The 23,762-nt window shown below is 39.7% G+C and overlaps 1 protein-coding gene across 1 annotated transcript in view; it reads right to left on the bottom strand.

Moving 5' to 3' along the window:
• Nucleotides 1–17,167, bottom strand: part of LOC310932862 (protein-tyrosine kinase 2-beta-like) — a gene marked incomplete at both ends in the record, with an annotated part of 31,733 nt that extends 14,566 nt beyond the window's left edge. The window contains 10 exons of the mRNA XM_083896242.1: nucleotides 2,358–2,475; nucleotides 3,420–3,521; nucleotides 3,664–3,735; nucleotides 4,449–4,589; nucleotides 4,696–4,750; nucleotides 6,761–6,823; nucleotides 14,658–14,737; nucleotides 14,833–14,920; nucleotides 15,017–15,195; nucleotides 16,964–17,167. Of these exons, the coding sequence (XP_083752368.1) occupies nucleotides 2,358–2,475; nucleotides 3,420–3,521; nucleotides 3,664–3,735; nucleotides 4,449–4,589; nucleotides 4,696–4,750; nucleotides 6,761–6,823; nucleotides 14,658–14,737; nucleotides 14,833–14,920; nucleotides 15,017–15,195; nucleotides 16,964–17,167 (1,102 nt within the window). The remainder of the gene's footprint in view (nucleotides 1–2,357; nucleotides 2,476–3,419; nucleotides 3,522–3,663; nucleotides 3,736–4,448; nucleotides 4,590–4,695; nucleotides 4,751–6,760; nucleotides 6,824–14,657; nucleotides 14,738–14,832; nucleotides 14,921–15,016; nucleotides 15,196–16,963) is intronic.
• Nucleotides 17,168–23,762: the final 6,595 nt, after the last annotated feature.

Genomic DNA, 23,762 nt, shown 5'->3' with positions numbered 1-23,762 from the left:
CTACATCTTAAATATGTCCATGTATGGTGCTGCAATTAGGTGTCTCAAAGTACATGCTTTTTGGTGGTTCAAATTAGTTGGAACTTGGAATTTCCAAGGTCATAGAACACCCTCTGAACTTGGATTTTCCAACTCTGACTTCCGAGTTCCGATGTAAATGGAATGCAGCACAGCCTCATCAACCCCAACTTGGGATTCCAAGATGGCTGCCACAATACAGACACTGCTACTTTTACTGTTAATAGCACTTATGTGGCTTCATTTGTTTCACAGTAAATCAGTCACACCTATAATGTTGTATAATTTAACTGTAGACATTGCTACATGGTTTATGTGCACAAAATATAATGTAGAGCATTGTTATTGACTGGCATTACTAATAACGGCTAGCCCCGGACATGCTTGCTGCCATGTTTTTTCCTGACTTCTTAACTAGAATGTGGTGAACTGTATATTTATTTTGTTATTTTATTATTATTTGGTTTAATTGTTCCATGATTTTTTATGACATGGTATTCCAAGATGGCTGCCACCATACACATACAAACACTGCTACTTTTAGCATTAATAGCACTTTTTGTTGCATGACCATCTGCAAATATTTAGTAGGATAGAAGCAGAGCTTGAATTCAGTTAAAAAGTGGAGAGCAGCATACTGTTCCCTCACCATCAGACTCTTCTCTTCTTTCAGGAATCTCAGCATAAATATCAGACCCTGAAGTTAAAGCAACAACAAGAAAATTTATTTTCGATTTCTAAAGGAACCACGAGAAAAAACAAACCAAAAAACATCAATAACTGCTAATTATTACAGTGTTTGCCAAATGTTCTATATGGGGACCCACTTTTTTTTTAAACAGATGGCAAACAATCTTGATCCAAATCAAGCGTCAATCATAACAAAAGGAAATTTGTAATTAATATCGCAACTAATTAACACTCACATCTGTAACACCTATCATTTTGAATTGGTATCGAATCATTCACAAAAGATGTTTACTACTTTAAAGAAAAAGTTGTTGATTATTTAAAACATTTACAGCAATTTAGCAAATTTGGTTGGGGACCCCAGACTTTGGGAATCACAGGATTAGTACATGTAAACTACTGCAATGCAATAATGTAAACAGAGTAGATGCACAGCTTAAAAAAAACAACAACATTTAGGCTAAAAACAAAGTCATTACTACAGTGAATACAAATCAGTGAGTGAATGGATGAATTAGGTATGAGACTCAAACCTCTATCAGAGCCACAGAAAACACTCCTGGAAGACAGAAATGAGCAGTCAATGACCTTTCACCCACAGACCTTTTGTCTGTTTCAGCAGAAATGCAAACACATCGTTATTTTTATTTTTTTTCACCAAGCAGGTTTGAAATTTTGAAAATGTAATTTTTCTGTAGGATTCATTACACTTACTGTTCCGGAATGTCAGGGAGTTTGTGTTGTGTGTCTTTCCCTACGAGAACCAGATTTATTTTGTCAGTGCAATATTTATTTTTCATAAAAAAGTGAAGAGAGAAAAGCAGGATTATTTTTTTTTGATCCAGTAGCTGATTATATTTTGATAAATTTGGTAATTTACTCTAACCAGCAACACAATTTTCACACAAAGCTGCACTGAACGGGTTTAATAACACATATGGAGTTACATTTATAAAGTTATTATAGCTGTGTCCGTGTGATAGACCTGTGGACACTTCACCACTGATTCCCGGGGAGGCTGTTTGTCTTATTGTCACCATCGGTTCATGAAGTTACTGTTAAATGTGACGAACACACAAATTATAGTTGAAGATAAACAGGTTGAGTGAAAGAATCGGGAGTTATTAAACTACTTATAACATGTTGTTATTGTTCGTAATAATAATTATACAATTATATAAGGGAAATCAGGCAAAAACAACATGATTCCTGTAACAACACATATAAGCTAATCACCATGGGCAATTAAATTAACCATTAAATTGATCATTTGAATCTTTCATTACGTCATTATACTTTTCAGCTCACTGTATTCACTTCACTATCGTTGGTTTTTTACCATTAATTACAATTCCATGGTTTAAAGTCGAAGCTAACGTGACCTCGGTGAAATCCTCAAGGGCACGTCATTAGCGTACTGATGCCTTTCGCTGTTCATGGACGCGATAACGCATCTGGCTGTAGATGCTTTGCTTACATTCACTTTTTTATTTAAATTGAAAAATGATTTTATACTGAATTTAATATATTTCAAGTACACGTTTTTGTACATTTCATTATTTTTACTTTGTATTGGGCATGCTGTGTGCTTAAATAGCACATTTTAACATATTATGATTTGTATTTATGTTACATAACCGTTGTTGTACCTTTGCTGGCTCTGATAATGAGTGAGCTTGCAGAGATGCCATCCAGTCGACAGTAGCCATCGATCAGGTCAGCCATGTTCTCTGCTACAGCCATGGAGGCGGTGATCACAGACAGCGGCTGCAAGTTTTGAGGTATATTCACATTTTTTGAAAATTAAACAAAAGTATTTACAGTGAACAATGTGGCTGCTTGCTTTGGAACCATATGAAATTGGTGTCAACCTACAATTTTAACTGTGTGCAGCATAGCTGCCAACTCTCATGCATTGGCCGTGAAACACGCATTTGATTGACGTCTCACGCTCTCACGCCACACAATTTGTCACGCTTAAGTACACATCACGGTTAAAAACGGTTCTGAATATATCTGACAGCTGAGTTTATCTGTGATCTAATCTGTTGAGCCCGAGAAAAGCCACTTGTGACGGATAAGTTATGCCTACAGAGACTGTGAGGAGGTACAATGTCAAACTGTATCTGGTTGAGCCAATACATCCAAAATATTCTTCTGTCACCAGTTCCAAAGTGGTAGCCCAGTGGTTAAGTAGACGGACAAATGTTGGTAAGGTTATAGGATCAAATTCAGAGGAAGTCGGTGTTATTTACCTTTCTATTGTGTAAAGCATAAAGAGTATTAAGCATTATTAATAAATAAAGCATATTATGTAAAGCATTATTAAGCTTGGGATGTATAAAATATTACTATAGCTATACATTTGCCCTGCATGCCACAATGTCAAATTCCAAGGTTTTCACAAAAGTTGGACGCCCTGGTGCGGGCAGGTGAATAAGTAATAGTAATAAATAATGCCGCATTGCATTTTTAGTTGGAACTCAGAATTTCCAACTTGAAAACTCAACAACCCCAATATGGGATTCCAAGATGGCTGCCAACATACAAACACTGCTACTATTACCATTAATAGAACTTTTGTAATATTTGTTACATGTTAAAGCTCAAGATTAGTTGCATCCATTGTTTTTTTCTGACTTCTCAACTAGAATGCAGTGATGTCTCTTGCAGTTCCAAGTTCCAATGTAAATGGAATGCGACATAAATACCTGCTCCGCTCCCTCTATGTGCACAGTGAGCATAGCCTGGCCTTCACTCCCTGCAGAGCAGGAGATGCTGCGCACCTGAGTGAACACAGCCAGACTGACGGGCTGCAAGGACAAAAGAGCTCAAACTTAAAAGAGAAATAGATGGAATTAATGAATAGAAATCGAGTCATGCATTGTCATATACATGTACAGTGTCAGCATAGTTAGCAAAAGAAGAAAATAAAGGGGAAGTGTTAAACCTTACAGTTGAGTTCTCAGTTTGTTGACTGATGCCTTCAGGGCCAATGACCAGGTCTATTTTTATGCTCCAGCCGTGCTGAAGACACAGGGAATAAACATTGCATTAAGGAAAATGATATATTAAAAAATGCATTTGCATTAATACACTGCAAAAATATCAAAATGTTTGGCAAATTTATTTTACAAGATTTATAACATTCTGTCCCATATATTTAATTTTCTTTGTTTAATTATAAAAGAAAATAATGCAAATCTTTTTTCAGTAACCAGTTATTAAACATTTGGTCTCTAATCTACATTTTATATCTGGAGTGCATTATACAATTATGTACAGTATTTTGTGTATATAAAAAACTAAATCTTAAATACAAAAAACTGGTAAAAAACAAAAAAGTAAGAAAATGTTTTGGATAAAAAAAATGTTTTAGTGCCAAAAGTGGCTATTAAAACCACCATCTAGATTAAAAAATGAATAGGTCTACCTCTCGAGTGAATGGTTTCAAAAGACGTGAGATACAACAAGTGCTGCACATAGATCTTCTGTATGAATGTGTGAGTGAAAGGGTGTGAAGCAGCTTTCAGCGGTAATCAAAGACTAGAAAAAAGCGCTGTATAAATACAGACCAATTACCATTTTTTTAGGGCAACACAAAAATATTAAAGTGGAGTTATCATAATGAGACATTCTCTCATCAAAAGAAATACAATTGATCAAGTAAAATCGAGGACAACAAGAACAAGAAATAACCACTTTATTTCTGATGTTGATTTGATCCAAAAGACGCTCACCACCAGCTGACAGGCAAAGCTCTCCTGTGTGAAGCTGTAACACTGAGACAAAGTTGTGAAGAACTTGGTCATGCACTGGTCCTGTTTCAGAATAGAGTAGCTCTGAAACGTCTGCTGGATCAGCCGGCGCAGCTGCTTTGGCTGGCACACAAACACTTATAGTTAACATAACATACAACATGAGGATGAGATTTTACAGGAAAATGAAGGTGCAGCTCAAACAAATCTGTCTTGTTCTCCTTTTTACCTTCATGCTGTTGATCAGCTCTCTGGCAAAGAACAGATCCAACCCCACATCCTTCCTGTTAGAGGAAAGTCAGATCATCATTATGAAATAAACTTGTTGGTAACCCTTTTGTTTTTACAGCCCCCAAAATTACCAGTAATTTCATGGTAACACAAACATGTTGCTAGGTTCTAATGATAATAAGAAATTAAATACAATGACACTAAGGCCAAAATATTGGGCATATACCTGGTAACTATATAGTAAATTATAAAGTGTGTTATTGGGTAATTACTGCTGGTAATAAGAAGGAAAGTACAATCAAACTATGACCAGAATGTTGGGTATTTACCTGGTAACTATGGCACAGTTTAGTGTATTATTAGGTTATAAGCTGGTAATAAGCAGGTAGCTAAAGTCCCCCAATTACCAGCTATTTACCCAGTTAATATATGGTACCAAAATGTGTTAGTGTTACTAGGTATTAACCTGTAGTAAGAAGGTAAGTACAATAAAACCATGGCCAAAATACTATGTATTTAACCAGTAAATTATAAAGCGTTATTGGTAATAACGACTGGTAATAATTAATCTGGTAAATTATATTGTGTAACTGGAAAATGACCACTGGTAAAAAGCAGGTAAGTATTTGACTGTTATATGTATAGTAAATTAAGATGTAAGATACCTTCCATTTGCCATTGAATTGCAACCATGCAATACATGATAAATTAAAAGAAAGCATTGTTTCCATGCTATTACTATGCTCTTACTAAATGGCCTTAAATTCATGGAAGGAGATTGCTACCACGTTACAAAAAGATGATGGTTTTTGCCTTAGGATGAGGAAAAACTCTTAGTACAACAACAACACAGCTTCTTTCATTCTCTGACGTGGAGGAACAACTGATCTGGAGACATGATTGTTGAAGTGGAGAAACATAAAATAATTTATGTTTCTCCACTTCAACAATCAGTCTCTCGTTGTACATTATGACTCTCCGAGACACTCTGATTAATTGACTGTTGACCTGGTAGCACCGGTCACGACGTAATGTTGATATGAAGTTGTGACAGGCTATATGACCTGCGTATTGTGTTTTATTTTGAAAGGGGGGCCGAAGTGTTTTACTTTGAGTCTGTGTCGGACTTCATATCTGGTGCGATCTGCTCTGTTGAAATGTATGCGGTCCAGCAGCGGCAACGGCAAGCTGCTTTTGGGACGCTGCTGAGATATTGATTAGAATTGAAGCTATTTGCAATGGTGACCGCGCGTACCTTTTGTTTAACGCTGAGAACAACCACAATTGCACATGGGCACAAAAGGCCTGACTTAAAATAGTGTATTGTAACACTTTGCACTAAGGGTATATTAATTAACATGGGTAAATGCTACAATATTAATTTATGTTAATTAATGTTTTCATGAAACATTTAATAATGTCATTCAGGTAAATTATAACTATAATTAAACATTGTTAACCTTAATCAATGCTCCTTTTGACAATGATTGTAAAGCGGGTAATGTATCACTTAACAAAGACTTCAGAAATACATAAGTTAATATTAATAACAAATGTTTTATTATTGTTTAAGCCTCTGTAAACCCAAATCCACAAAAGTCTTCTAACTATGTAATTTAGGGTCATATGTACATAATATTTAACATGTAAAAATATTAGAAATCAGTTTTCATTCAAATTCAAAATATTTGTCTTTTTAACTGCTTAAATGTGGGTTTCAATTGGGCAGCGTTATCTCTCCTGGTTATGACATAAGAAATCCATACCAGTCATAAATCATCCACTTCAGCATGTCAGCCCTCCCCTGAGTGACGGTTAACAAAACCGTTCTGCTCCTGTAGCTTTATAAAGCCATGCTCAATATATACATTATTAACATTCATTCTTCATTCACCTGAATAACATTGATAAATGGTCAGTAAAAATAATTAATTATACATTAGTTAATATTATAAGAGCATTAAGTAATGCTAATAAATATTCCCTTATTGTAATATGTTACCAAATTACCATTACACAATAAAGGGTCATGCAAACATATGCAACAATCACACGTGACTTACTCCAAGAGCTCAAAGTTGGATTTTTTCTCCAGCCCGTTTGGATTCATGTTTTTGTAGAATCTCCTGTCAACAAACATACATACAAAGAAACATACAGCATTATTATTATTATGATTGTTACACTTATTATCATTAGTATTATTATTGTTATTATTAATAGCAATACTATTTCTAATAACAATAATAACAATATTATCCACTGAGTAACCTTCAGGTGAAAATTTGAGCCATGCTGTAAACAACAACTTTCTGCATATCGTTTACATTTGTCTCAAAATGACTGTCCGTCTCTTGGTGTTTCACATATTGGGACAAACCTCCCATAATCCACCAGAATCACCGGGAGGGCTTTTCCCCCCTGGGTCATCACTCTTTCTATGGGCTCGTATTTTGCCCTACGTATTTTTTTTTTCACGTCCTACTGCAAAAACTAACGCGTTTCTGTCATGTTGTAACAGTCTCCTTCATGAATATAAGACCATTTGACTGTCTCGGTGCTCTCGGACAGCAGGCATGATGTCCGCGAGATCATCCACTGCAGTCATTTCGGTTTGTGTTTCTGTGTGAAAATGACAGTAGCTACAGGAGTTAGTTCGGCTCTATTTTAGCCTGGGACTCTACTTGCATTCTACGTCACAGTCAGGTTGCGCTGAAATACATTTAAAATGTGTTTTGAAGCCTTTGGAGTCTGTTTAGGCGCACGGGAAACATCACTTTGGATCGCGCTGTTAATTTCATTCATGAACAGTTACAAACGGCAGCCACTCCAACATTTCGAGTGCGCCTTTTCTGCCAACACTATGGCAAATACTTTGAGATAACTGGAAAAGTCAGCGAGTTGGTTTGCTTACTGCAGCGTGTAGTAGAAATCTCATTAAGTCAGCTGGGCCAGCAGCTGAAGCTATTGAGCTAAAATGCTAATATTTACATCACATTTTAACACTTTTCTTATTTTTAAGGACTTTTTAATACACAAAATACAGTAAATATATATTTATATATATATATATATATATAAATATATATAGTATTGAGCATTAAAGCTCAATACTCCCAATCAGTGCAGAAACACAGTACTGGACTGCCTAGACACACCTCTTTTTAATCCATTTTAGTTCTACTCATGTTTTTTATGTAAATATTAGCAAATCAATGCATGATCACACTTGCTTAACGAGACACACACCTCTTTATTTGAAAAAAAAAACTAAAAACTTTTTTTCTTTTCATACATTCAATACCCACGTTTTATTTTGAAAACCGGAAGTTTCTACACGCTACGTTGGTAGAAAAGGCGCACTCGAAATGTTGGAGCGGCTGCCGTTTGTAAAGTATCTGGGGCCTCATGTATAAACCGTGCGTACACACAAAAACACGGCGTACGCTTGCTTTCACGCACACGATTGGAATTTATAAAAATGTACTTGGCGTGGAACATAGCGGACCGCAGCGCAAACTCTCGAGCTGCCGTGAGAATTTGTGGACTCTTGTCAGGTGGAGACGCTGCAATATTAAGCTCTGAAACTTATCACAGTGTTTCAAAATAATATTATTAATGTGTCTACAGTGACAAGCATGCATTATTCTGTGACGAACAACAATGATACACCATCGTACGTTTGAACATGTACGACGCTGAAGTTAGCATCCGATTCGCCAGCCTCCGATTCGGCACTTAAGGGGAAAGTTAAGGGGAAATAAACTTGATGCGCAGTGCGACTGTTTGCACACTTCTTGATGTGAAAACATTTTAGACATGTTAGGTAAGACATTAACCTTGCATGACATCCACTGTTGTATTTGTGAAGCTTTTATTTAATTTATGAAAATTCTAAAGGGGAGATTTCACCGTTTTTGTTTTATACTCAGACCTCATTAGAACAGGTCCTGATCCAAAACCACTACCTAGACTTCTCAAATCTGGACTAGATTAATATACAGACCCTGAAGATTCATAAAAACACACTCTCTGATTTGTGAAACCTTTATTCTATTTGTGAAAATGCAATAAAGGCACATTTCAACGTTTTTTTCAGCATATAGACCACTTTGGACCAGGTCCTGATCCAAAACCACTGTACCTAGACTTCTCAAATCTGGACTAGATTAATCTACAGACTCTGAAGATTCATAAAAACACACTCTCTGATTTGTGAAACCTTGAAACCTTTATTATATTCATGAAAATTAATAAAAGTATAATTTCAGTAAATGGTATGACATTTTAGCCATGGTGTCTTCTGACAGGATCAAATACATGCTCAATGTTATGCTGTCAGAGGTACATCAACAGCTGTTTGACTTAAATGTATGGAGTTATATACATGAAGGACAGTATTCCTATTACTTGTGCATAAGAGAAGTGTTGGTAGTAAAGATTTGTGTACTTTTCTGTTTTCTGAAGATCAAATACGTATAATGTCAATCTTTATCCTTCTGCTTAAATGTATAGTGCGGTACATTTTCAGATAACTTACACAAAGTTTGTTATTATTATTGTATTATAACACATTTTCTATAATAAATAATGGTGTGCGCTAATAAAACTAATTTAACAAAAGGAAAGGTGAAATAGAAGGGGAATAGTAAAATGAGCCAAGGAAAATAGTACAACACCAGAGCAAATGAAGTGAGAGAACCAGTTATGTGTTGTGACAGTAAGATGAAGGAAAACTTGAAATGTTGCCTTTATTGCATTTTCACAAATAGAATAAAGGTTTCACAAATCAGAGAGTGTGTTTTTATGAATCTTCAGTCTAGGTACAGTGGTTTTGGATCAGGACCTGTTCTAATGAGGTCTGAGTATAAAACAAAAACGGTGAAATCTCCCCTTTAGAATTTTCATAAATTAAATAAAAGCTTCACAAATACAACAGTGGATGTAATGCAAGGTTAATGTCTTACCTAACATGTCTAAAATGTTTTCACATCAAGAAGTGTCACAAAAAAACAGACAACCACTGTGCAAACAGTCGCACTGCGCATCAAGTTTATTTCCCCTTAACTTTCCCCTTAAGTGCCGAATCGGAGGCTGGCGAATCGGATGCTAACTTCAGCGTCGTTGAACATGTGTGGATAAGATCAGAGGACGCTGAGGACAAAACTGATACCGCGCGCAAACACACACACACGTACATACGTGTGCGCGCGCGCTCGTGTGTGTGTGAGTGAGTCACACTTTTCTTCAAGTCTTACTTTGAGCAAATAACTGAAATTGATTTAACACAAATTAATATGTTCTTTATGTAAATAGACACAGCTGCTGACGTGAACGCATGGACACACGCCAGTGTAACCAGTCTAACATGTTTTAAACGCTCCAAAATAAAGTTACAAACTCATTTGTTGTAAGAAAATGGGACTTGAACGTTGAGTAGAACATTTCCTTATCCCATTTTAATGCATACGATAACAAAATAACTGCAAAAAAGTTATTCCACCACCGCTGCGCCTTTCACCAGAAGAGACAGCTGATGCAGGTGCGCGCTCGTCAGCCGCTGGAGACACCGGCACACCTGAGACACCGGCACACCCGAGACATCGGCACACTGGCATCTTCTGCCTCCCTCTTCCTCCCTCCCCAGCGTCCACAACACAATCAGTGACAGTAGTAATGAATCATTATTATGCAGTAACTCAATGAGCTCTATCTGCTTATTCTGTGCGTAATGCGCGTGTGCGTAACTGGGTGATGACGCGTGACACTGACAGATTTATAGATTCTTGAAATGATCTGTAAATTCAGCTCACATGGATAAGTCATGTCTAAACATGTTACATCAGGAAAACACCCACATAATCAACTATCAATGCACAGCCAGTTTTTTCCTTCGTGTTTATATCTAATTCCAAATAAACAAACAGACAAAAAATATTAATATATCTTTTTTCAAATTTATACATCATAAATCGGTGCGTCGATCGCACACTTTCCGTCTTTTTATTTTATTTTCCTCCTTCGCTGCCGCATTTGTCATTGTTCTTCAGGAAGGAGGCGTCAGAGAGTGCGTTCTAGAGTCATTTGTATATTAATTTGTGGGTGGAACGAGGGCGTGGTGTGTAGAGAAGGTGCGCAGGACTCGGTGTACGCATGGTTTTATAAATCTGAGAATTTCTTTCTCCTGGGACCTCATGTACAAAGACTTGCGTGGATTTCCTACTAAATCTTGGCGTACGCCAGAACCCAGAAACTGTCGTACGCACAAATAAATTCAGATGTATCAAAGTGTGCGTACGCATGGATCCAAGCACGTTTCCTTTGTACCTCCCAAATCAACGTGGAATTGAGCGCACATGCAGAGGTGCCAAACTCCTCCCTGTCCACGCCCCATTTACATATGCAAATCAATTTAAATAGGCCCTGCGATTCACCTCTTTGATCAAATAACGCACTGAGAAAACAAGAAAACAACAAAGAAAAGTAAAGGAATTTCACACAATCTGAGCAAGAGATTCTAGTGAATGAATGAAAACGCGCAGGGAGATTTTGTTTGACACCCTGTCAACAGGTATAAATATGACAAAAAAGACGTGAGTGGGAGTGTGTTTGAGTCTGTGTGATCAGGGCAGCGCACACACACACGCACGCACGCACGCAAACACACACACAAGCTCACACAGCTCACTCACAATACACATCGCTCGTGCGTAAAGATGGCAGGACATTAAACACTTTGACTCATGTTTAATTTTTTTTAATTATTTCTCACAATTAAAGAATGCGAAGTGCGCCGCGGCTGACATTTGCAACTTTACGCCCGCTTTTACTGACATGAATACTGAACACAGAGAGACAATCAGGGGCTTGTTAGCTGTAGCTCTAATTTCACCAGCAGAAAAAAGCAAAGTAAACCAAAAACATGATATGTGAATGCGCACATGCCCAAATGTGCATGGCGCTGGTTTTCATCATACGGGACAATTAAAATAATAAACTATTCACTCACCCAGAAGCCACCCATCGCGCACTGTTCCAGCCTCCAGCCTGTTCAATTTGCGCATCACATATGATTTGAACATTGATGGAATGAAAATGTTTCCTATTAACGTAAACACATTCTGTGACGGCGCTTTTATAGCGATGTGTGTGCAGTCAATAGCTCCGATTACATTAGGGAAACCGGCTCTCGCTGAAAATTGCGCTTTAATGTTGGCCTGTTCAACAGCATTGTATGGGAGTGTGATGTACCTGGATGATATTCGGATGATTCCATCCCACACAGCTGGCATGGCTCGGCTCAGGGTTGACTGGCTCACTCCTGACCGCATCGGCTTATGAGCCAATTATCATTGTTTGCAAGTACATCCTCGCATTCCCTAAATACTCGCTCACGTCAGATTGTTCATAAATGTGTCTCTGATGTGCACATCACTCTGATGACTACATGTTTTCACATTAGTAACAGTTTCCCAGCATCACCACTAAGTGTCGCCAAAGGAACAATAGCTGGAGAAACGGGCATACGCCAGCCATGAAGTTGGCGTGGGCACCGCACATTTCCACGGTCATTTCACGTTTCATACATCTGAACGTGAGCGTGGAAAAGGACGTACGCCACGTTTTTGTGCGTACGCAACCTTCGTACATGAGGCCCCTGGTGAGCACCCGAAAGTATCTGGTGAGCACGCGAAAGTATATGGTGAGCACGCGAAACAATCACGTGGGCACGCGAAACGATCACGTGAGCACGCAAAACGATCACGTGAGCACTCGAAACTTCCTTTTTTTATTTCCCATGTCCCTTTAGGGGCTCCGTAATTTATTCACGTTTCTCGTAAAGTTTTCATGTCGTATGGTTCCCTGACTGCAGTGCCATTCCCGAGATGCCACATGACCGCGATTTGCTGTGCTCGTACACAGCTGTGACGTCACTCTGGGAAATAAGATTTGTCTGTGCTTTTATGGCCTTTAGGAATGTTTTTCAAATATGAAACTCCATGAATTAAAAATATAGAATATAAAGATCTATAAAATAACGTGTCCATGTCTCGAGGTGTCCTGTGGACACTTATACAGGCGTCTCTTTTACTATTGTGGTCAATGGGAAAATTGCTTTTTGGGCTCCATTGGATTTTCTGTTGCAGTACCAAGAGTGGCCACCATGACAAAACTGACGGTGCTCTATCCAGATTTTATAATACATCCATGGCGGAGAGTTGTGACAAAGCCATTTTTAAACATTATTAAAACAATGTTTTGATAATCAATAGCAGTGCATCCACCGTTCCAGAGGGGGCGCTGGTTTCATACAAATGTTATTACCATTTAAAGCCCATGGTTATAATTATTCATAAATATGCAGCATCATAATACCTACATCTCTGACATTTATAACAAACCAAACCGTTTGAAAATAGGTAGAACATTGAGCAAGTTATGGTTATTTAAAAAGTCCATGTACCACTACAACTCATGTTATGTGTGAACAAGCTGACTGTGACAAGATGGCTGCCAGTGCGGACGTTCGACTGCATTGGCCAGCAGCACAGACGAGACATTTAGGGTGAATTCCAATTCCTTGCTTAACCCTCAATCTCAACAATGCGCGCTCCCTCTAGTGCAAGTGCTGTCCTGATTCTCAGAAAAATTAAGTTGAGGGGCAAGTTTAAGTCCTGTATCGCCCTCAATATTGAGATTTTCCAGGACCACCCTTGGGAGCAAAGGCTACCCAGAATGTTCTCACATAAGAAAGATGGCGTCGAAAGCAGCGAAGCGAGTGCAATACAAATTAAGTATTGTCTTTATTAATTGAGATATAAAAATGATGAAAACCATTGTATTATCTTAGTTTAGGCCCATATTATGGATTACTGACGTCATTGTTGCGTAACATTTATTTTTATTTTACGATCTTTTGTCAATAGCCGGCCGGTGCGGACAAGCGATCGTTTGCTATGGTTTACTTTTCAATAAGCCGTGGTGTGTGGTAACTGTCAGCTGAATATGTCCGTGGTTGTGGTATTTGTATGAGTATCATCTTATAACTAACTGACAACCTAATAACTTGACTGAAATAAAATAATAAATAAATAATCGTGACGTAAATGTGTTCTTCTTCTTCTTTTTTGGAGTTGACAGACTGGACGCAGCTTTCACGTTATACTGCCCCTTACAGTCTGAAGACGTATCTGCATTAAGGGGTGTCCCATTTCTAAGTGACAAAATAACCCTCAACACTTGGTTTTGAGGGCCAGTTAAGATAAGGGTTGAGCTTGAGGGTTAAGATAGGAATTGGAAGTGGCCCTTACCCTTTATATAGACCCCTTGGCAGCCTACGTCACGTGCGCGTCACCTTCTCTCTACTGCGTGTCGGGTGCAGAAAGCGCTTTTGTGTACTGCAACAAAAAATACTCATGGGGGCCAAAAAGCAATTTTCCCATTGACCACAATAGTAAAAGAGACGCCTGTAAAAGTGTCCACAGGGCACCTCGAGACAGGCTTTTATAGATCTATATATTCTATGTATTTAATTCATGGAGTTTCATATTTGAAAAATCTTCCTAAATATTCCTTAGTTCCCAGAGTGACATCACAGCCATTTTAGTTATTTATTCGTAGCTCAATAGCATTTATTTTCAAACTTATTATCGATCTATTAACAAGCTGCTGTGTTAATGCTTCATTGAGGAGAGGAGACCGACACGCTGCACTTTATCACTGTGTTCAGTCCCTTCAGTGAGGAGATATTTCTATCGGCTGGTTAACAGCAACTAGGAGGTTTTTGACCATAAAAACAAGTTAGTGTATGTAAGTAGACCTCCATAACTCACATATATGTGCGATAGGATCACTGTGTGGGAGCTTTAAATGAAGAAAGTTATTCTCCATCTGGAGCAGCTGAGCATCATTCATTTTTATTTTTTCGTGAGTTTGTATGATACGATAGTTGGCCCAAACCTGATCTCCAGACAACCAAGCTGCAGCGCCATCCCATCACTGACTTTTGAAGCATACTGCTCCATGTAGTCACTGCGCACCTGCAGAAAAGCACACATCGCATTTACACCAACCTAAAGGTGTCTCATCATATACCAGTCCAATAAAATTACACATAAATGCACACTTCACTGACCTGCTGGTAAAAGTAGAGCATTGTGGTTCCATCTTCTTGGAATTTCTCTATGAAGTCTGATGGGATGTATCTGATCCTCAGGTCATATCTGGACAAATAAACATCACACACTTCTATTTATTTATTTTTAAGTCACATAATTCAAAATGGGAAAATTAAGAAACCAAAAGCTCAATGTACTGACCTCCACTCGGCCTCCAGGTGTTGCTGTTCATAGCGTTGGGTAAGTTCAGACACTGTAAGGTCTGGGTGCAACCAGTGGATCTCTGAGGACTTGAGGTGTTTGAGGAGGAGGCCATAGCATAGGATGTACTTTATCTCTGGACCCACACAGCCACTGGACAGCACCCCATTAATGATGGCCTGGGATAGAGGTAATTTCCAAACATTTGAATATGTCACTGTGTATGTTGCTTTTGACAACAGCATATGGATAAAAAAACACAGCTGAATTATAGCATCATAAGCTCAATTAAGGCACTTATCTTGCCTTGAATACAGAGGAAGGAAACGCTAGTACAGCACGAAGACAGCACAACACAATAGAGAACAGAGTATATACATGGTTAAAAAGGAAAAGTAGTACGCAACGTTTCATGATTTTTATTATTCTGCCTGTTTGAACTTTGTAAACATAAACAATGTAATTCTCTCTATGCTGTGTCCTACATCTGAAAAAGGCTCAGTTAAGCAAAACTATCAAAGCTAGCTGTCCGAGGGAGGGTTTGTGTGTATACAGCAGCAGAGCAAGTGTGGGTGGGGACAAGAGGCTTGGAGTTTACAAGGTCATGGGGCATCCGTGTGTGTATTTACACCTCTCAAACTTTTTACCATTATCAGCACAACTGATTTTGTGTGTACACATAGCACTGTAAAAATGTTCAACAGTAAACATGTTGCAATGCTGTTTGTGTGCGCAAAATACCATGTAGAGTGTTGTTATCAACTGGTATTGCTAAACATGGTTAACAATGGCTAGCCAGAGATGTGTTTGCATCCATGTTTTTTCTGACTTAAAGGGATACTGTGTAGTATTTATGGGTTTATATGACCCAAAATCCACTTTTGTATACATATTTTGTGCATTGTCTAGTCGCTGTATATTATATATATATAATATTCTTTGTTTCATTTTCGTAGTGTCATGTAAAATAAAATGGTCGCAGGCCGCTACTTCATTGCCACGACGCCATGTTTCTACGGGAGCCTGTATAGACAAACGCAAGAGAACAAATCAAGCGTCGCTTTACTTGTAGCGGAAGTCCCGCCTCCACTCTCCGCTACGTCTGTTACGGCCGCGGTAGCTCGCCCTCTCCCTCGCCTCACGAACCTCATCTGCTGACACGGAGAAAGGCGACGAGGACGACATTTGACCGGCTGAGGATACCGTAGCGCTCAGGGAAGGGAGGGGGTGAGCAGGGGAGCAGTTGGTGTCTTGCTGCTAACAGTGGCTATGCAACCGCGGTCCGCGGTCATGTTATTTTACATGACTTTTTGAAACACTACGAAAATGAAACAAAAACTATTATACAGCGACTAGACAATGCAGGAGCACATAATATGTATAAAAAAGTGGATTTTGGGTTATATAAACCCATAAATACTACACATTGTACCTTTAAGTTACATGCAGCTTTGTTGTTAGGTTTAGCCCACTCTACAGGAGAATCAGACGCAAGTAAGGATGTAAGTAAGCACGCAAGTAAAACAGGTAGTAAAAACAAGACTGCCAGAAAAGAAACCACAGAGTATAACTAAGGCGAAAATACATCCATTATGAAACAGGAAGTCCCTAAAATCCAAAATAAAAAGATGTTTGTTTTATGTTTTATCCCTTACAGGGACAGATGTTTAGAGAATGTATGTAGAACAGTTGGTTTACAGTAGAATATAATAGTGTAGCAAAGTAGATGTGCAGTGAATAAAACATAGCAGAGTCAAGAAAATTACAGGATTCAGAAGAGTAAAGTAGTCTAGCATATCGTATAATCAGTATATATTAGAGTAGAAGAAATGTCACAACATTACTTGTGACAATAGCATTTGTGTATCATGTAACAACTTAAGGTCAATTTTAATTGGTAAACAAGGTTGGAATTATTTGCAACCAGTGTTTGGGAGTAGAGCATACCCTGACAGTCCAGCCCTCCTCACAGCGCACCAGTTTGAAGTTCTTGCCCAGGTTGGAGCTGTTGCTAAGGAAGCACACTTTGATGATTTTCACCATAAAGAGGCCGTCCCTGGAAACAGTTGCTGTGTCTGAAGCATCCATGGAATCTGACCGGTTGGTGGGAGACATGCTCCTCCAGGACAGGGTGCTGGTGTCTCCTGACATCACATACACACAGCTTGTATGCTACTGCACAGACACACACATAGCTGTCAGGCCGTCACACACACACTCTGACACACACACACAGAAGAAAGGGGATGCAGTGGAGCTGGAAGTTGGAAGGAGATGAACACAACAGCCACAACACAATCAGTTTGAAGAATTAAAACATTCATGATCCACCATCTACTACTGCGATCATTCTGCACTCACCAAGTTGACCAGCTCCACCACTCAGCAGGAGAAATTTACTTTTAGGCTGAAAGACAAGTCAAAATGTATGTCTACATCAAATTAAGTGGCAAATATGCACATGTTTGGTTCGTCATTGGCAGGGTAACAAGAGTTGAGGTCTGAAACTGCGCCGTGAAGAAGTGTCAGTGAAAGAGGAAATGCTACTTGCTTGCATGAAGAAATGAGGAAGTAGAACAGCAACACGTTAGAGAACTGATGAAACTGCTGTCACCCCTCCTATCGCACATGCAATGGCACAGTCCAAAAATGAACAAAAAAAATAACAAAAACACCCACACTGCAAAATGTGCAAGGCCTTTATTACAACCACACAACTCTGTCTAAAACTTTCGAGAGCATAATAATAATAATAATGCATTATATTTGGAGGCGCCTTTCATGACACTCAAGGTCACCGGTAAATGGTAAAAGGTAAAAAAAAAAAAAAGCAGGTAAAAATGGATTGAAGTTGTAGGAGCCATATTCTGTTTATTATTATTTGTGTGCAATGTTTGTTTTTGGCGTCCTCTACAGGGCTTGAGTGCCTGTGTTCTTAATGGAGCCAGGCAAAGACACATGTGTGGCTGATTACACAGCAGAAAAAGTTTTCTTCAATGGCTGAGCCAACATTCTGCTCCTTTGTTTGTTTTTGAGTATTAAAATGTTTTAGTTTTCTTTTATTTTCTGTTAATTAAATAAACCACAAGACCTTTCTACAACAACAATGGATTTCTCTGTAACATGATGAAAGAGCATGAGGCCCAGTAGCATCAAGGAGTGGTATGTAAAATAAAGGCTTGAAATGAAGGACTATCCTGCTCATTTAAACTGTGGAATTGGAAAATGAATGAAAGTCTGCTATTGGAGTGGAAATGCATGAAGTTGACTGGAACAAACCAAAAGGAATGTAAACTGAGTGAGGAGCCTGAGTCTTTGATTCTTAATCTGATGCTATGTGAGCTGGCAAAGTAATAGTGGCATGAGTGTTGAACTGAACATGATTATGAACTGACAGCAAAATTGCCAAGTATTCTTGTTCCTGTGAAAAGAGGAGAGTCACATATGTGATATGTTAAATATGGCTGAAGAATCTGATCTGAAGTCAGCTGACAAAATGGCTTCTCAACTTGAGGATGATGTCCAAAAGGGCCTGGAAAAAGCCACGTTAGAAAATGTTTCCAAACTACTTGCAAGCAGAAAGTATAAACTATGCCAAGTTACAAGACGAATGAACATAAATGTAAATGAATTGATGAAAGACATTTCAAATGTAGAAGAGATTACTGAAACTATGACAAAATATGGACAACTTGTGGAAGAGTTTAAACAACACTCATAAATCATACCAACTTCTATTGTCAAAATAAGAATGTGAAGTGGTTTATGTTAAAGGTGGCTGATATGACTGCATTCGTGGACTCTGTGACAAAATGGAAAAATGCTATCAGCCAAGGAGAAATTGATCATGACAATGTTAGACTGAATGTTGATAATGTGGCACCTGAGGACAGCATCTCTGCAGTGTTAAGTCGCAGGTCAAGTCGCACAGCCACATCCGCCACATCCTCCACGTCATCAGCTAGGATCCGAGCTGAAGCTGAAAAGGCAGCTATACAAAAAAGGATTCAAGCACTGAAGCAAAAGCATGCGCTGGAGGAACAGGAGGAGGAATTAAATGTGCAAAAGGAACAATTAAGGAAACGAAGGGAGACGCTTGAGTTGCACATAGGGTGACCACCTGCAAATAAGCCCAAGGGGGACAAGGGGTATGTTTCTGAGGGACAATGTGGGACACTGTCTGGCGTGGCAGTGCCCCCCCCCCCCCCCCTCACTTGCTAATGGGGAAACCACTGATAGTGGTTTCCCCATTTCTAGCACATACCAGCTTACATGGTATATTAATAATGCCCTATTCCCCTAAACATGTGTAATTGCTGATGTATGTAGCGTGTTGGACAGTGTGATACACAATCGTCACCTCTGCAGCAGTCACTTTGACAGCTAGAAAGTCGTTTCTAGGTCGGAGGAAAGCATCCATAGATTTGGATGTCTCTTTCTGTTGGACACGTTTCTTGTGAGTCTCCGTGAGTCTGTGTTGTTTGTCATCGTGTTCCCCTCCATGTCCGATTGAGAAGGAAGTTTTGCAAAAGTCACAAAAAGCCCTCTCGGTATCCCCCTCAACACCTTTCAGCTACAAATATTAATTTTCCTTTCCAAATATTTTTTCCAAATATTCAGTCTTTCTTGTACCCACACCTTCTCTTTTTAATTGATGGTGGCGGTGCCTCAGACTCAGTCTCTTTCACCATTTTTCGAATTGGAAAGCCCGCATCTAAAAGTTCCTTACCAGTGTGTCTGGTATGCACGTGCGTGCGCTGTCATGACAACAACCGAGTCAGCAGTTCAACTAAGGGGGTGGGTGTAGCGTGAACTGTCAAGTAACATTTGTTTGGCTGCCAACTTTTTTTGAGCAAGCATTGATTATGCGTGACACGACGTGAATTGGTCTCCAAGCGCTGTGCGCGCACACGCGGGACGGGTGGTCACCCTAGTTGCACACTGAATTAGCAGCTGCAACAGCAAAGCTCACTGTGTTTAAAGCTGCAGAGGAACAAATAGACTCAACTTCAATGGAGGATCGCATGAATGCTTATTATGTCGACATGATTGACATGTATGGATCCAAAGGAATGGACCTTCTTCAAAGTGACACAGTGCAAGAGCCCAGTGATGAAATGCCAAGTGTGCGTCCAAAGGAGGGAGTTAAATTCCAACCCCCCCATCCTGCTCAGTAGACCTCATATCTCAAATGAAACAGCTGGGGCCTCATATACAAAGACTTGCATGGATTTCCTACTATAACTTGGCGTACGCCAGAACCCAGAAACTGTCATACGCACAAATAAAATCAGATGTATCAAAGTGTGCGTACGCATGGATCCAAGCTTGTTTCCTTTGTACATCCCAAATCAACGTGGAATTGAATGCACATGCAGAGGTGCCAAACTCCTCACTGTCCACGCCCCCATTTACATATGCAAATCAATTTAAATAGGCCCTGAGATTCACCTCTTTGATCAAATAACGCACTGAACAAAGGAAAGTAAAGGAATTTCACACAGTCTGAGCAAGAGATTCTAGTGAATGAATGAAAACGCACAGGGAGATTTGTTTGACACCCTGTCAACAGGGATAAATATGACAAAAAAGACGTGAGTGGGAGCCACGGTTTGCTCTGGATCCACAGCTGCTTCCTCCAGAGACACCAGTCTGACCTCCATGGATGCCATTTTGGTGTCTGGGTCCCTATAGAGTAGATACATGTGTGAACATTTTATGCTCTTCAGTATTTGGATTCTACAAAATTACAATTCTACTTACTTTTGCTGTTCACGTGTTCTTTCAAGGCCCCAATTGACAGCTGATTGGCACAGTTTTAGCGTCTGTTTGAGTGGCTGTGTGGATAAAATGACCCTGGAATGGAAAATAGTAAAGATTAAAATAATATTACGGCTCATACAAAAAAGACTGGCATTACTTTACTGCCGTGTCGTGGCGGATGCCGTGCTGATCGGGCTATGGGTCCTACTGGCGTCCGGGGGGCGGCGCTCACTGGTGGCCTCCCCCTCCGGGGGGACAGGAGCGGACATGACCCTGCCGCGCCGGCGGTGCCCGTGGAGAGCTGCGGCATCGCCCCAGTCTGAGCGGGCTGGCCTCTTCTGGGCCGGGGGGCTGGGTGGGCGGGGATACACGGCTCTGCTAGTCAGGAAGCTAGCAACCGGCCTGGGTGGTCAACCTTGCCTGCCCTCCATGCTCCCCCACCGGATCTGGTATATCAATCCCACACACACAACTAGGGCATTGGGGGAGATACGGGAAGACCATCGGGGGGGTTGGGGGCGGGCCCACCAAGTAGTGGGTCTATCCCCCATCTTCCCCTCCAGGGTCTCTGCTCTCCCCCAATATTTTATGGCATATTACACACTAGGGTGTTGCGTGTGGCCATGACTCACTCACTCACTCACTCACTCACTCAGACAGTCCTTTAATTGTTGCATGTTCTTTCTCTCCTCATCAGGCTGGCTCACTCAGGCTGACACACCTGCAGCAGATCCACAATCATTGCCACCCAGTTACCAGCCTGCTATATAAGCCAGCAGCTCAGTTTCTCACGAGGCTCAGACCCAGCAACACCTTAGTCCCACAGTATGATTTGTTAAATACTTTTCTGTTTAGTAATATTTAATTTAGTTGTTATTTTCCTTTGGCTTGGAGATGGCCGGTAGTCTTACTTTTCGCTTAGCTTTAGTTAATAATTTTGTTTTGTTAGGGAGGGAGAGGGAACCAGCTTCGACGTCCCTATAGGGGGTGGCCTGGTCCCCCCTCCATTTTGCTGAGTTTGGCTGGCATCTCCAGGTCCTTTTGGTTTGACGATTCTTTATTTGGTAAAGTATTTATAGTTTTCGTAAAATATGTTTATTTCCCTGTGGGAAAAGTTTGTGAATAAACATGTTAAAATGTTCCATTTTCTGGTGTCCTTCTTTTATGTTGAGGTCTCCAATTTGAGCCACTGATTTATTTATTTAATTGTTTGGAGACCGTAACATAATGGGGGCTCGTCAAAACATTTTTACCTTTTTCTCTCCCTTACTTTAATTGAAAATTGGTAAATTGTGCTGGTGTGCACATTGGAATTTTGAAGGTTTGGATTTATTTTATCCACCTTAAATTGATTAAATTGATTGGTCTACCTTTTCTTTGCAAAATATATTGGTACTTTATTTCAGTATTAGTTACAGGTAACTTTTACTGAGTTTCTGGTTTATTTGCATTGGTATACTTCAATTTGGTTCACACCACTTATTAGGACACCGCTAATGTAGTGCTGTGTTGGGCAGTGTTTTTTCATTGCTGGGTCTGAGTCTCATCGGGCATTGTTTTTGCCTCATTTGTATTTGTATTTGTATTCTTACAAGCGTTTTCAAAGTGGCTTTTTTGCCTTAAAACCTGTATTGCTTTGCTATTTTGATGCGCTTGTTTGTTTTCTCGCTTTGCGATACAATTTTTTTTAATACGAATGAGTTGGTAGCCATAGTTCAGGATGGAGTTTAGTTTAGAAGAGTTTGTTGAGCAGCCTTCTCTTGAGGTGTTTAATAAATGCACTAAAGATCATTTGACTTCTATTGCTGATCATTATGGTATCATCGTCTCAAAGACAAAAGCAAAGAAGGTGATAAAACATGAATTATGGGCTGCATTGTTTGAGAAAGGCATGTTGCCTGAACCTAGCATGGCCGTTTCGCCAACAAAACAGGTCTTTCCCGATCAAAGTATTAGGAAATTGGAATTGGAGCTCGAGCTGCGGCGGTTAGAGTTGCAGGACAAAGCTAGTGAGAGGGAGGCCAGGCTTAAAGAGCAGGAGTTCAAGTTCAAACAGATGGAATTGGAAGAGCAAACTAAACGAGAAATACGCTTAAAAGAGCTAGAGCTAAACCAGGCCCCTCCCCCACAACATGGCAGTGGTGCACAAGCTGATTTTGACGTAAACAAATGTATCCGTTTGATTCCTCCATTTAATGGTAAAGATGTTGATAAATACTTTATTCTGTTCGAGCGCACGGCTAACACTTTAAAATGGCCCATAAAGGTTTGGCCGTTACTATTGCAATGTGTGTTAACTGGGAAAGCCCAGGAAGCATATATATCGTTGTCACCAGCTGACAGTCTTGATTATGACAAAGTCAAGGCTGCTGTGCTCAGAGCATTTGAATTGGTGCCTGAAGCCTATAGGCAAAAGTTTCGCCGTTATAAAAAGTTAGACAATCACACCTTTTCTGAGTTTGGTCGGGAGAAAGAGGCTCTGTTTGACCGATGGTGTCATTCATCTAAAGTAACGGAGTTTGAACAGTTACGTGAGCTCATCCTGCTAGAAGAGTTTAAAAACTGTTTATCAGATAGCCTGGCAACCTATATTAATGAGCAAAAGGCTTTGACACTCGCAGCTGCAACTGTCCTTGCAGATGAGTATGTGCTCACCCATAGGGACAGTTTTGAGAGGACTCCTGTGTCAGAGCGTAGTTCTTACTCATGGCGCAAGTCTAACATTCCTCACTCGGACAAATATAGCTCTTCTCACTCAGACAATGTTCAGATAAAAACCTATGTTCCATTTGTTAAACGGGAGGGTGAAGAGAAGCCCGAAAAATCAGACAGTGGGCAGAGTGTAAAGGAGAGACCAACTTGCAGTTATTGCAAGAGAAATGGTCACACCATTAACGAATGCTTTACTCTTAAGAACAAGTCTCAACCACCGAAATCTGTTGTGTTAATTAAAAGTGAGTCTTTGATTTCAACTTCAGCAGAG

The sequence above is a fragment of the Microchirus variegatus genome, assembly GCF_963457635.1.
Source record: "Microchirus variegatus genome assembly, chromosome: 1".
Taxonomy (NCBI): domain Eukaryota; kingdom Metazoa; phylum Chordata; class Actinopteri; order Pleuronectiformes; family Soleidae; genus Microchirus; species Microchirus variegatus.
Note: the sequence above shows the minus strand (reverse complement) of the source record. Positions and strands in the feature narration are given on the sequence as shown.